This window comes from Oryzias latipes, chromosome 7 (genome assembly GCF_053564925.1).
Source record: "Oryzias latipes strain Hd-rR chromosome 7, Olatipes_Hd-rR_3.1".
NCBI lineage: Eukaryota > Metazoa > Chordata > Actinopteri > Beloniformes > Adrianichthyidae > Oryzias > Oryzias latipes.
The window spans coordinates 21,725,303-21,739,498 of record NC_136243.1 but is presented as its reverse complement, the minus strand read 5'-3'; the positions used below and the strand labels follow the sequence as shown (position 1 = coordinate 21,739,498).

The 14,196-nt window shown below is 37.6% G+C and overlaps 1 protein-coding gene across 2 annotated transcripts in view; it reads left to right on the top strand.

The window, feature by feature from the left end:
- kcnd3 (potassium voltage-gated channel, Shal-related subfamily, member 3) overlaps window positions 1–14,196 on the top strand; it is a 134,342-nt gene that overhangs the window by 103,059 nt on the left and 17,087 nt on the right. For both annotated transcript variants that reach the window (XM_011477174.4, XM_011477172.4), the window contains exon 3: window positions 8,172–8,340. In XM_011477174.4, coding sequence (XP_011475476.1) covers window positions 8,172–8,340 — 169 coding nt within the window. The remainder of the gene's footprint in view (window positions 1–8,171; window positions 8,341–14,196) is intronic.

Below are 14,196 nucleotides of genomic sequence, written 5' to 3'. Positions count from 1 at the left end.
TATTTTTTTTTGTGTGTGTGTTTAGCCATTCAAAAACAAGGTCATTGTTCCAATTAACATGCCATTCAGAGAGCAGCCATTCACACAGGGCTGATGGCACCCTTTGAATCTGTGCTCCATGCTTTTATTTGTCATATACTCAGGAGATCATGGTTTGTTTAGTAGGAATTTAGCTCCTTTAGCAATGTTTGGATTATCAAGCTGCATTTCAGGATGATTAATGCCTGAATAATATTTGCTATTTTTGTTCTGGACTTGAGTTAGGTTGTTAAGCCAAAGTAAAACTCTAATCAAAAAATATATTTACATTTCTCCATCACCTAAGTATTTTAACATTTGATATCTGAGGTTTCAAACATTAAAATTTGAAAATTGTAGACCAATTAGCTAATGTGTTTTTCTTCTACTTTGCCTTGGTATGAGTTTTCTACATCCAGTAACATTTGGGGAGATCATTGATTCTTGGTCTATTCATCAAGAACCTTACACCAAGGAGATCACCTCCGTTTGACAGGCTGGCCAAAGAATGTCTGAGAGGACTTTAGGTGGATGGATGGTTGGTAGAGAGACTTTGAGAATCAATCTCTCACCCAGTTGAACTCCATGGAGCAAAGTACCATTGGCCTCTGAAAGATTTCCACTTCAGCTGGAGTTATATAACAAGTACTGTAAATTGTCATAAAGTATTATCGTTCAGATCTTCAACACATCGATTTTGGGACAAATTGAACTGACGGATTATCTTACACTTATTATTTGATGGAGATTGGAATACTTCATTAATGCATACTTGTTTTTTAAGTTTGGAGAGCTCCAATCTTAATAAGAGAATTTTTTTACAAGACAGAATTTATTTTTTTAGTGAAATAAACACAAAGCCCTTCACACAGCACACTGTTTCAAAGCTTCTGTTATCAGCAGGTAACATTACAAAGTAATCAGCCATCCTTGTCATTATGGTTAAGAAATGTGTTTAGGGGTTAGGTTTTTTTTTTATTGGGGACCACTCTACTGACAACATGGTGCAAACCTGAGCTGTGGTAGCTTTCCCAGGTTCTGAAATTTATTAATAACTTTGAATCAGAGAGAAGGAAATCACTGTTGAACAACATAACTTTATCAGTTTTTTTCCTGTGTCATTTCTTGAGAATTGCTTAAATAGCTTATTAAAACTGATGTTACAACTTGAGACTGTGATAGCCAAGGTACTAAACACAGTTTCATATCTGTGAAGACTCTCATTCGTTGTTTCATCACCTTTTATCAAAGAAGCTTTTGGAATTGAGAAAGCCACATGAATAAGAGGAGAAACTAAGTCCACATACTCATTTTTAAAAATTTATGTTAAAAAACACACTTTCACTGACTTAGGGAGGACATTGTATGTTATATATTCTAATGGGAAATCTCAATCTCCAACTGATCAGTGCAGATTGTTGCTATGGGCGAACTTCAGACCATGTCATCTTACTTCAAAATTCAACTAGTTGCCAAACAAAAGCAGTGGATATTTTAGTGCATATCCATATGGAGCTCAGTTTTCACATCAACTTTTCATCAGTGTTTTTTTACTGGTGTTTCCATGCATGTCAATAACTATTTTTCGAAAAATTATGTAAAATAATGCAAAATAACTTAATAAAATAAAAAAATGTGATCAATACCCATTGTTCTTTTTTGTTTCTTTACTATAGGAGCTAATTCAAATCCAAAAACTCTGTGATTTATGTTTATCCCCTTACGAAAATGTTCAGGACCATTATCCAGATTGAGCTATTCATTCAAATGAAAGTACTCCAGGTTCCAGGATTAGCAAAAATCAATGTTATCTAGTTTTATTAAAACAGTTGTTTCCTTTTTTTCCTCTTTTCGTTTATTTCTATCCAATATGCACAAGCATGCAACCTAGATATGTGGCACACAGATTAAACTCATAATACTGAAGGTACTGCCTTCCCTAGCATGTGATTTTAGCCCTTTAGGGAATTAAACCACCGCCAGGGACTGTCATACAAACAGAATCAGTTAAGCTATATCTGACTGACTCAAGGGAAGCTTCCCTGGAATTACGTGGGAGTTAGCCTGTAAAATGAAAAGCCAGCCCTGAATACTTGAAATGTCACTATTCTGTCTGTGTTTCTCACTGTGTCTTTTTCCTGTTTGATATCATAAAAATATGACACCATGATGCTGTAATTGAGGAAAATGAAAAGACTGAACAGAAATTAAACCAAATTGAAAAGTGTAATGTTTTTTTCGATCTGTAATAAATATAGATTACACTGAATTAAAAATAAAAAGGAATTAACACAGTGAAACTAAAGAATATACTTAACCATTTTACAAGTGGATTTGAAATAATCCCTCCTTTTTTTCAAATCCTTACCAATATCAGTTAATAGTTATAGAGTCACCAAACCATATGTTTAGCAGGAAAATGGTTAGATCAAAGGGAGTGTGTAACTATGGTAGACTCCACAGTGACCTATTTTTAGCATCATTTCCTAGTTTCATGTGTTTGACTCCTGCAGGGAGCAGTCTTTGGAGTGTTTATTTTGGGTAGTTGGACTAAATGGTGTAAAGTAATCCCACTTATTTACTCTCTGGATACTGTTGAATGTGAGAAGGTTTACCCTGTGGTGCAAATTTTAACAAATGTAAAAATGAATAAGATTCTATTACTTTTGAAGGTACCTTTCAGAAGCTCAAGTTGGTTTTATTCCTATCAAATCCTACAAAATGGATCTTCTACTTGGTCTTTTTTTTTAAACAATTAGAAAAATCTGCTGTTGTTTTTTTTGTTTTTGTTTTTTGACTGTTGACCATTGTCCTTGTTGATACTGGTCAGCGGTACAGTCTCGCTTTGTGTTATAACCGAAACACCAATAATTTATATGGGCATGCCTCATTTCCTCTCAGACCCATATGCCTGGAGGAAGTCCATGACCTGCTGCTAGGTATATCAGCATTGGGAGACACATGGTGTGAAAATGGACATTTGTGCTGATTGGAAATTAGGAAACAAGCGCACAAGACCCACATTAGTGGCAAGATAGGACCCACAGTAAAGCCCACATATGTGCTGGAACACATCTAAGTGTGGGAGGAGGGGAGGATGATGCAGAGATGAATTAAACCTCTCTGTGCACTATATCTCCTGAAAAATGCCCTCTCCCTGCTGCTTGTTTCCTCCTACTGTTTATCCACATTCTTTCTGTCTTAAAGTTATAGCTCCGTTCTGTTTTGAGAAAGCATTTTAAACACATTCACAGAGCCTGCAAGTACTTTACTCTGTTTTTTGTCTCTTTAATGTCCACAAAGTCAGCTTTAAATCTATGTCCCATCTCGCAAAGATGGTATCACCACAGACAGGCCAGCTTTGACTAAATGGAAATAACAAATTAACTGTGGAGAAGAAGGGAGTCTGCATCGGGCTGTCTGAAGGGAGCCCATTAAAGAGAGCTTGGAGATAAATATGATTAGCTTTTCATTCATTCTAATGGAAACAGCTTCTGAAAATGGGAGAAGGTGAAATGTTTCATAGTGATAGGCCCTTTCTACCATGATGGGAATGTTATTGCCTAATCTGGATAGATAGGCTTTTGAGGTTTTGGAACTAACAAATCCTGTTCTTTGTGAGCCTGTGTTTGTCAATGGGAGTGAACCACTGATTCATTGTGCATTTCTTTCTCTGATGTAAAGGCCACTTTCTATTGTGTGGTCTGGTGTTGGTTTGATTTGGCAAAGGTCTTTGATTAATTTGGTTTCAGTTTCATGTCTTCTGTAATTCCCACCCACTACATCCTAACATAATTGACTGTATTAAGTTTTATAGGATGTTTGTGAACGTACCATTTAGTGTTTTTGACAGATTTTGTCACTTTAATTGAGCATACAACAAAATTAACATGAATCCTTCTGTAAATTATTAGTAATTCCAGAATAGCTTTGCCATATCCCCCAACACAACACTGAATTATAGATAATTGTTGTTTTATGATATGGTATTTTGCTCAATTGTGAGAGATTCTTGCAATTACTTAGACATATGTAATTACAAAGGAGACCCAATATTCAGACTGTACATAGATTTTATGTGTTTAATGTTTTTGTGTTTAAAGCAACAGGGTGTGTTACTTTTGAATCAGATGATTAATGTTTTCAGCACTGTTTGTTTTTCCATTAACCCTTTAAAACCAGAGACATTACCTGCAACACCTAACTAACACGCCCCTTGACCCACTGTAAATCTTCAATCATTGACGCGATCACAGTAAATCCACTGATTTTGATACATAGAAAATTGTTTTTCATATATGCTTTGCATCGCATAGCAAGCGCACCGCAAAGCACCTTTACTGCGCTTCAGAATGAATGTCCCCCCAACCACGGCTGGATGAAGCTCGTCTGCTGGACTTTTATATATGTAGTTGTAGATTTAGATAAGTTAATTCTTCTCTAAGAGTTCTGGTAAATCGCCTGTCCGTCCTGGGGGAGGATCCCTCCTTCATGTGGGCACCCCTGAGGTTCCTTAGTTTCTTCCGGAATCTGTTTTTTTAGGAGTTTTTCCTTACCGCGAGGGGGGTCTAAGGGCAGGGATGCCAGTATAGCTTAGTCAGTTTGTTAGTTCATTTTAGTATTTTCCTATTGAACTCTTTGTATTCATGATCCTTTTGAGTTCATGTTTTACTTCGAAGCCCATCGAGACGACTGTTGTTGGTATTTTGGGCTATGCAAATAAAATTGAATTGAATTGAATTGAATTCAGAATCCGCTGCATTGATTGAGTAAACGGTTGAAGATTAGTCAAAAGAATGTAAACACTGGGGCTAAAACCCAGTTTTAAAGACCTACTCTGATGAAAATGATGTTTTTGGTGTTTTTAACATGTTCTTGGGGCATCTTCACATGATGGAGGACATATTTAGAAAAAAAATGAATCTTAAAATTGCATTTCTTATTATTGCTTTGTTCCAATCATTGCAAATCAGGAGCAAACACAAAAAGGCATTTGGAAAAAGATTGTAGTTGTGACGTAGATGCTACTTCTACAAGCTCTCTGCTTCGCTCCATTCTGATGCATCCACTTGCAGATAAATAGATCCATGTTCGTCTGTGTTTTCCTCATCTGAGCTAGTATCTGGCTAAACCCTACGGCTGGATAGTTATATTGCTCGCCACTTTTGTTGCTCTGGTAATGTTAGGTTGGGGTTGAGAGGGGCGAGCAATATTGGAACTATCTAGCCCTACAGTTTGGAGCCAGATACCATACATGTGTCGTTTCTAGGACATAGTTTTCGCCAATGTGCTGCTCACAACTCAGGGGCAGAAACTATGTCCTAGAAACTACACCGCTTTTTTGATTTTGGCCAGAAATGACATAATCATAATTGAAAGAGCACTGGGAACACTTTTGCAATCTATCAAAAGATGATCAGAGTGGGACTTTAAGGGTTAAAGAACATCCACATGAATCGATGTGTGTCAGTCCACTAAAATGACTGAAAAAAATAAATATAGAGAAATAATGCTTTTGTTTTGCTTTCTAAGTTAACTGCAGAAAAAAAACATTGGAGTACTTCAACTAGAATATAATCCTTTAAATAGTTTACTTTATGTTTCTACAACTGAAGTAGAAAACAGTGATGCATTATTCCGTGTCTAATGTATACACAAAGATCAACATTATGTAACATGACAGTAGACTTACTTTGAGTTATTCTTGGCAAGCCTGCTTAATGTTGCTGTTCTGTATCAGTACAGTAATTCGATAATCTTTTGAAACACCTGCATGACTTGTTGACTTTTAGAAGAAAATCTTTTTTTACGTGACTAAGAATTTTAAGAACTTGTTCAAAAATCCAGCAATATCTCACCTACAAACTGTGACTCATAAACAATGAGAACCTTCAAAAATGTTTAAGAAACTCCCTCATAAAAGTTGATCACAAATTTTTGCCAACAATTGTGACCCCTATATGTTATTCCCCTAACTTCTCTCTTCTTCCTCTTTCGGCCTCTCCCATCAGGGGTCGCCACAGCGAACAAGTCGCATGGTAAACTTGGCAATGTTTTATGCCGGATGCCCTTCCTGACGCAACCTTCTCAAGCCGGGCTTGGAACCGGCACAGAGGTAGAGAAGGGAACAGGGAGCAGCCCGGAGTCGAGCCCTGGTTTCACGGATGGAAGGCGCCGCAAACCAGCACGAGCTAAACCGGCTCCCCATTCCCCTAACTTCTCTAAAATTAAAAAAAAGTTCAGGCTGCATTTTCTGCACTTTCTAAACTATCCCTAAATATGATACTTTGAGAGTTAAATCAGCCATAACTTCTGTGTTATCTCTCAGGAAGATCCAGCTGAAATTTGCAAACTAATCCAAGATATATCATAACTTGTAATTTTAAGTTTAGTTTCAAATGCTGTGATATATATGATAAAACCTTTACAAGTCATGAAAAGGCAAGGCAAGTTTATTTGTATAGCACAATTCGTACAGAAAGTAATTCAAGGTGCTTCACAAAACAGAAAAATGCATTAAAATCACAATACATCATAGAAATAATCAACGTAAAATTAAACTGTAAAACAACTGCCTAAAGGACTAGAATTCTGCCAAGTCTGTAGGGATCCATGATTTACTTAGTGTTTTATGGGGCCACAGCCAAAAGTTATTACATTTTTCGTGTGGTTACTGTCCGTGTGAGTATATTAGCAAATAATGGTTTCATTATTTATGAGAGTCTTGAAAAAGTAAAAATTTTATATGAATAATTGCAAAAAACATTACCAAAAAATACTTGTTAAGCTTAGATTTTAACTATTGAAAAGAAAATATAGTTTTCATTGCATATTACACCACTTTTTAAATAGAACCTTTATTCTTTATTGTTTTTTTTAATGAACGCTACATTTCTACTGTACCTCTGTAGTTCTGTGTGTGTGTCTGATGTGTTACTTTTCCCACAAAACCTGTTCAGTTCTACTGTTTTGCATTGGTTCCTGCAGGAGTAAATGAGACGAGGCAAGGATGAGATATATTCTTTTTACAAAAATATCTATCTGTCCTTTTGGTTTTACACCTATGACTTTTACTTTCAGTTTGTTAGCGGAACCAAAGCCTTTCCATAAATCATAATTTCATTTTTCTGCACTTTCAAGAAAAGTTGTCATATAAAAAAGATTTTTATTGATCCTTTGCCTCTGGCTATATTCAAGTTTTTTATGTACTAAAATGAAAAAAAGATACATTTAAAGACAAGTTTGCTTTTAACTATGATGTACGGTGCCCATATATTTTATTAGATGTTTTTCACTGTTGATTGGGAAAATATTTTTCTTTTTCACAAATTACAGCTGATTAAAACATAGCATTGTCATATAGTCATATATGGTCATTTAACCTAAACTTGTTCTGGAGAAAACTGAGTAAAAATCATGTATGTGTATATATATTCATTCATTCATTCATTCAGTTTATCCCTTTCGGGGTCACGGGGCTGCCGTACCCTATCCTGACCACTAATGGGCGAAGGCAGGGGACACCCTGAACAGGTCGCCAGTTTGTCGCAGGGTAACACATATCAAAAACCCATGCACACTCATAATCACACCTAGGGCCATTTTAGAGTGACCAATTAACCTACGAAGCATGTTTTTGGACGGTGGGAGGAAGCCGGAGTCCCCGGAGAAAACGCACGCATGCACAGTGAAAACATGCAAACTCCACACAGAAAGGTCCCCCATACTGTATATATAATGCATTGTCTGTTTTGAGGTTTAAAAAAACCCACTGTTGACTTGCAAATATTTCAGACATAATTTGGATAAATGATATTTCAGAAATGTCCCTGGCCTTCACGTTCCCCTCTCTAAAGGTTAATAGTATCGGCTCTCAGTGAGTGAGTCATTGGACGTAACTGTGCCATTCACTGGCAGAGAGGCTTTGGCTGGAGCCTCTGTCTGTTTCTCTGGGGAAGAGAGAGTCAGGGGGTCAGGTTTAATTTTGCTGTAGATGGATATACACTTCCCCAGGAAACCTAAAAAGAAGATAAAAGCCCCGTAAAGAAAAAGTCAGTGTGCTGCAAATTGAAATGGTACCACAGGGTTGGGTGTGTGCCAACTTAAACAAGATGTTTTTACTAAATGTGCCCTCTCTTCTTCTTCCCTCTCAGATATGGAGACATGGTTCCTAAGACAATTGCAGGGAAGATCTTTGGGTCAATTTGCTCTCTGAGTGGAGTGCTGGTAATTGCCCTCCCAGTCCCTGTCATCGTCTCCAACTTTAGCCGCATCTATCACCAGAACCAGAGAGCTGACAAGCGGCGGGCGCAGAAGGTACAGGTGAACACAGTTTTATTTCTCTTCAGACGGGCCTTGGAGGGTTGGACCTGCAGACACCCAGCACAGCGGGGAGCTCTGACATCTCCCTGGCACAACAGGCTTCAGGTTTTCCATGAGAATGACGTGTGTAGTGTAAAATCACACTGTCCTCATCAATAGACTGATGTACAAACTAAAACCACGGGAAAGTCTACTTTCTGTTGCTTTTGCAGTCTACCTTCAAAGTTCTCCATTCACCTCCATGTCACATTTATTTTAAGACAACTTTAATGCTCTTTAAGCTCTGGGTTTGTGGTTCTATATGAGGCTCCATAGTACAGGCATTCAGAAAAACTTACATCACAAGAAAGGTCTAAAGTTTTTGTGCAGGATCTGGTAGACTATCGAGCTTTGATCTAGCTTTTTTCAGTCCAACTCAAGATTAAGTTGCTGCATTGGAAGTGAAGGGATCACTCTCACATGCTCATAGTTTCATGTGTCTCTGTTCAGATCAAAGGAGTTTAGGAATCTGCTCAGTAAGTAATGAATTCACAGACAGCTCAACCAGTAAAGAATCTTATCGGAAAAACTACATACCAGTTGGTTCCTCCTTAAATCTTCTGCAAGTTTATTTATATTTATTTATGTTAATAAATAACTGTCTACCAGATAGGCTTGTTTCAGTAACTTCTGAGCTCTCTTTGCTGTTTGACGAGCATCAGGAAAACTTTACTTCAGGACCGCAACTGTACTTCAAAGTGGAAAAGCCTAAAGCAAATAATGACTGTGATGTTCATGACTGACTTTGAAAATTCTAAGTCGTGGTGGGTGTATGTTCTGCAAGGGGACTTCTTTTCTCCTGTAAAAACCAGGCAGCTTAGTTTTTTGTTTTTTTTCCCAGCAACCCTGTGACCCTGGATAGGAATACGTAGGTGTTGAAATGGAAATGGCTGTTCACAATGGAGTCAAGTTATACTTTTGTATCACTTGACTGCAATGACTGTGGATTTTTATTTATTTATTTATTCTGATCCAGTGGTCCACATTGTGAGCTCCCAATTCATTGAGAAGCAGAGACCATGGCGTCATGGTTTTTCCACTGGCTCAAATGCCACAGTGGTGTCACTGTTCTATTCTGTGTTGTGACACAAGAGGGATGTGTATCGCTCATTATTTATTATTCAACTTATCCTGACTTTGGTGGCTGGCCTTTTGTTTCAAATTAACCTTATCTCTAAATGTAGACATAAATACATTTTGAATGAATTTTGCTAAAAGAAATTAAATTTATAATATTAATATAGTATTTTTTGTGTCTTCACCACTTAACAAATTTGACAAAATAGTTTTGCTTTATTTTAATTGTTTGGGCTCAAAAGTGACTTTTGTGGATACCCATTCTAACAATATTTTGATCCACTTTAGTAATCAGTATTCCAGTATTGATCATGCTGTGTGTATGCCAAGTATTGCATAAACATTTCTTCAGCAGTGTGCTGCCTTCCTAAGCATTACCTTAAGTGATATGTGTATTCTCCTCCATGAGCTTCAAGACTACCTCAAGCCTTATAGGTACAGTACAATGAAAGCTCCAAAAGGAGCACTCAGGAGAAATGCTAGCAAGTGGCCTGAAGTGTCTTACGTCAATACCTTTGCAGAGCTTTCTGCATGAACCCAGATGCCCTGAAGAGGACTCTCATGGCTTTCCTTCTACTATGAGCCCATGACTTTGGTAACGTTAGGCAATGGTCTACAAGAATATAAAAGCTGTATTTTTTTTCCCATTGGCTTAATGGTTAAACCTGTTTGGCAGGAGGAACCTGCCGAATATTGATAAAAGCATTACTGCTTCTATCATTCTATTATTTCCTAATGAAAAGCATAATATGGGCTATGGGGATTTTCCACCACCTGGAAACCCAATACCTACGAGTTAGACAGGTGTTTATCAATCTACATAAAGCTGCTGCTCTTTACAGGCCTGAAGAAAAGAAATCAAAAAATCAGTTTAATTTGGGTTATAACTTTAGAGTTGGTGAGTTACAAGGTCGTTGTGGATTAAATTCAGGTACATCCCATAAACACAGATGCTGGTTTTATTTGACATTTAACTTTTTTTGTATTTTGGTCAATTGTATTAATCCAGAGGATTTAAATCCTTCAAACCATGTTTTTTTTTTTTAACTTTCAGACGGCAACTTATTGTGAACCTGTGTGTAGATTTCATATTTTATGTATCAAAATTTTCAATGCCTTATAAATAACAATACATACACAAACAATATATATAGTTATTAAACAAAAATAAAACCCACCCAAAATCAAGTTTTCCACCCTAAATGAGTCAAACACTCTGTACTTTATAACAGTCTTTTTTGTCTACCAACCAACACGATAAAGTAAAAGTCGTCTGGCAATCACAATCAGGAGTTTTTCCCCTGATTCCGCATGCTTTCTCTGAGCGGGCGAACATACTGACACACATTTTTTTGACATTCACACCTTTCCTGCCAAGGCTTTTTTCACCTACGTATTTGTTCACCTCCTTTCTGCTCATCTTTCTCGGCTGCCTTCCTAGACTCTCTGGTGCACTCTCTCTCTTTCTCTGTGAGTAATACGGTCTATCTCTCAACATGTTCTTGAGCTGCAGTTTGAATTTCTTTAAAGTTCTGAAACGGTGACCTGGCTATAATGCCCAGTCTTAGATAACTATGACCTTGCCAGCCAAGTTTGACTCTGTTGTAACACAGCCAAGACTGTGAGGGAAAGAGGGATTCAAAGAGGATTGGAAAGTTCCTTGACATCAAATTAAGTTAAAAAGAATCTATGGTGGTATGAAAAAAAGGAGGAGAAGGGTGGTGCAAAGGTAAGCCAGAGGGAAGGACTGAGCCGAGGGTACAAGGAGAGCGCTAAGAGGGGTAAAGCTGGAGGCACAATGTGTGTCCTAATGCTTTGTTCTTTCCAAAAATAGCTGTCGCCCAGATGAGGTGCCGGCTTGAAGGAAGGTGTATGTCTGGCTGCTTGTGTGAATCCTCTAAGTGAGAATTCCCATCTGGATCTGTGTACATCAGTGTGTGCTTGTGTGTCCGCATTACTTCTGTTCGCTAATTCTTGACCTTGATATGCCCCACCTTCCTGTGTGTTCTCTGGGCCGCAGTGCGGTTTGGTGTCCCAAACATTAGCCAGTGTCAGACTCATTTCTTCGTCCTGACCAATTCACCTCTGAACCTTCTCAAGGTTGTCCTCATTAGTGAAATATTCCTTTCAACAAGTTGACTGTCTCTTTGGTTTGTCTCCATTGGATTCAGTGATTTGCTCTGACACCAGTATATCCAATGGATTGCTTTTCTACTTTCACAGCGCCATGACTAAAACACCTTGTCATTGCTGTCATGATAATATTCTATCTGAACAGTTTCATGCTCTCAGTATTGATGCCCAATAAGGCCCCAAGTGCTCAGGATGGTGATGCATTTGTAAAGGTATTGTTTAGCCTGTTTTGGACATCTATGTCGCACGTATCTAAATTGTATATCATTAGGGTTTTATTTTTTTGGTTGCTTTTTTTTTTCTAAAATCACAGTTCATTACCCAGAAAGGGCAACTAGGAGCTTCAGTAATGATGATAAACAGATCATTTTATCAATTTACAGTATGGTCATTCATTACAGATTTCTGGTTCACTTGAGTAATCTCTGTTTATGCATTTTTACCAAATTAATTGTCAGATTGGTGTTTCGTCATTGCCATTTAGCTTCTGCATAAAATCTATCAACTGTATTTAACCCACCTTTTTATAACCGTGTTTGACTCATTAATTAGGGCGGATTTGGCCTCTGAGACATAGATCGAGGGTATGCTGGATGCAGAATGCAGACACATTTTCCAGCTTCTGAACAACTGTCACATGATTATGGGGTGGGTTATGCCCCAAACATACATACATACATTAACCTAAATGTGGTCAAAAAAAAGTCTTGAAATTTGACATAAAGACTATCATATAAAGACTTCTGAGATTTTAATATGCCTTTAAACCCAGATGTGCTTAAGCATGACAGTTTTTGCCCCTTTATGTTTGAATTTGTTTCCAATTATATAACTTCTGTAGTGTAATTTTGCCAATTAAGGTGATGCTAAAGTAACTGGAGTCCTGAATTAATTGGTGTGTTGAAATTTAGCGACATACTGCTTGATTGGGTTACTTCAGTTCAACCACAGCAGAATAAGCAGTGCTATGAAATGTTTACCAACCTAAGGGACATATGACCTTCTGTGTCATTAAACCAACCATTTGCAACTGTCACTGGCCATTTACCCCAACAAAATGTTGTTTGCTCAGCCTTTATATTGGTTGTGTTTTACACAAGATCCATTTTTCCTGCGGTTATTTCTTAGGCCATGTTTAACTGAGGGTAAAATAGGCTAGTCTTTTTAGATTGCCTCATGCAGAGGAGTGCTGATGAGGCAGAAGTACGTAAAAAGGGACTTTTTAAAGGAAGAGATGTGGCATCAGTCGCCTTGTATTTTCTTACATTTTCCTCCATCTTTGTCCTATGACTGTTTTGATTTTCCACTCATCACACAAGCCTATCCTCCTTTTCTACCCCCACCCCACCCCTATCCACATCCATCTTCATTCAGGTCTAATTTTTAGCTGTGTGCTGGGCTCCCGTTACAATTAGCCATCCATCTGGGTGGTGGTGGTGGAAAGACAGCCCCTGATCTATATCAGTGCACAGAGGAAAGATACATGAGGATGCCACCAGTTGCTGCTTGCAGGAAGAAGGAAAAACAGCAAAGAAGTTGATACTTCTTCTTCCTCAGCCCTCCTGTAGTTTGCACCAAGGCAGCTTTGAACTCCAACACTAACACTGTCTTTACTTTAAAGTGAACTGAAGAAACTTAAGTTGCTCCATGAAGATTATTTGCATAAAGTTAATGTTATCCTCAGGAAGGTTTGATTGCATATTTGAAAGATGCAAACATTTAAAGATTTGAACAGAATAACAAAGGGGAAGTAACTAAAGATGATTAAAAGAGAGGGGGCAGGAATTAAGGTAAGATTAACTTTTAAATAGTAATCTCCCACCGTAGAAACCTGGATCAGTGGTCAAGTGTATAATATGTATCCAGGCACTGTGCAACTGCAACAGACTTCTTTTGCACAGTCACTGACTTGTGTTCTTGCACATAACAGTTAATACAGAGGGCATGGCTTGGTTTATTCTTATATTGAGCAAAGAGTGACATTAACTTAATTCATTTCTCCTTTTTGTAAATCTAGATATATATTCCTACTGGAGAGATAATACCTAATAAATGAAGGTTTTAAAATGATCTCAAATCAGATTAGGCCTATATAATACAAATTAACTCATTAAATCTGAACGCTTCTCATCTTGATATGCAAATCTGCTGGTGCAACGTTGATAAAATGCTCCTTGATAACAAGTAAAGACCCACTAAGAAAATGACGAAGCATAAATGTCTGCAATAATAACTGATTGTTGTCTCATTAGCATTATTTTTGTCATTTTTACAAGCAATATCTGGGAGATCCATTGCTGCCGTGTTGGGGGAAGCATGCTCTTTATACTGAGTCCTGCTCTGAATATAAGAGCAACTGCCTAAGAATTATCAACAACAAAAAATATCTGGTTGCAGGTCTATAGTAAATGCAATGTTTTGCCCTCTCTTATTTACAAAAAAGAAGTGAAAAAAGCAGAGATGACCTTTGGCAGAGTGGGCTTTGTCCTTTTAAGCAATCGATAAAGTTGTGTCCTGATTGTTGCTAGAAGTTGGATGGAAAAGGGAAGAGGAGGGATGTTGATGGGGTTCTCCACTGAGAATAGGGTCAAAAGAAACAACAAGAAA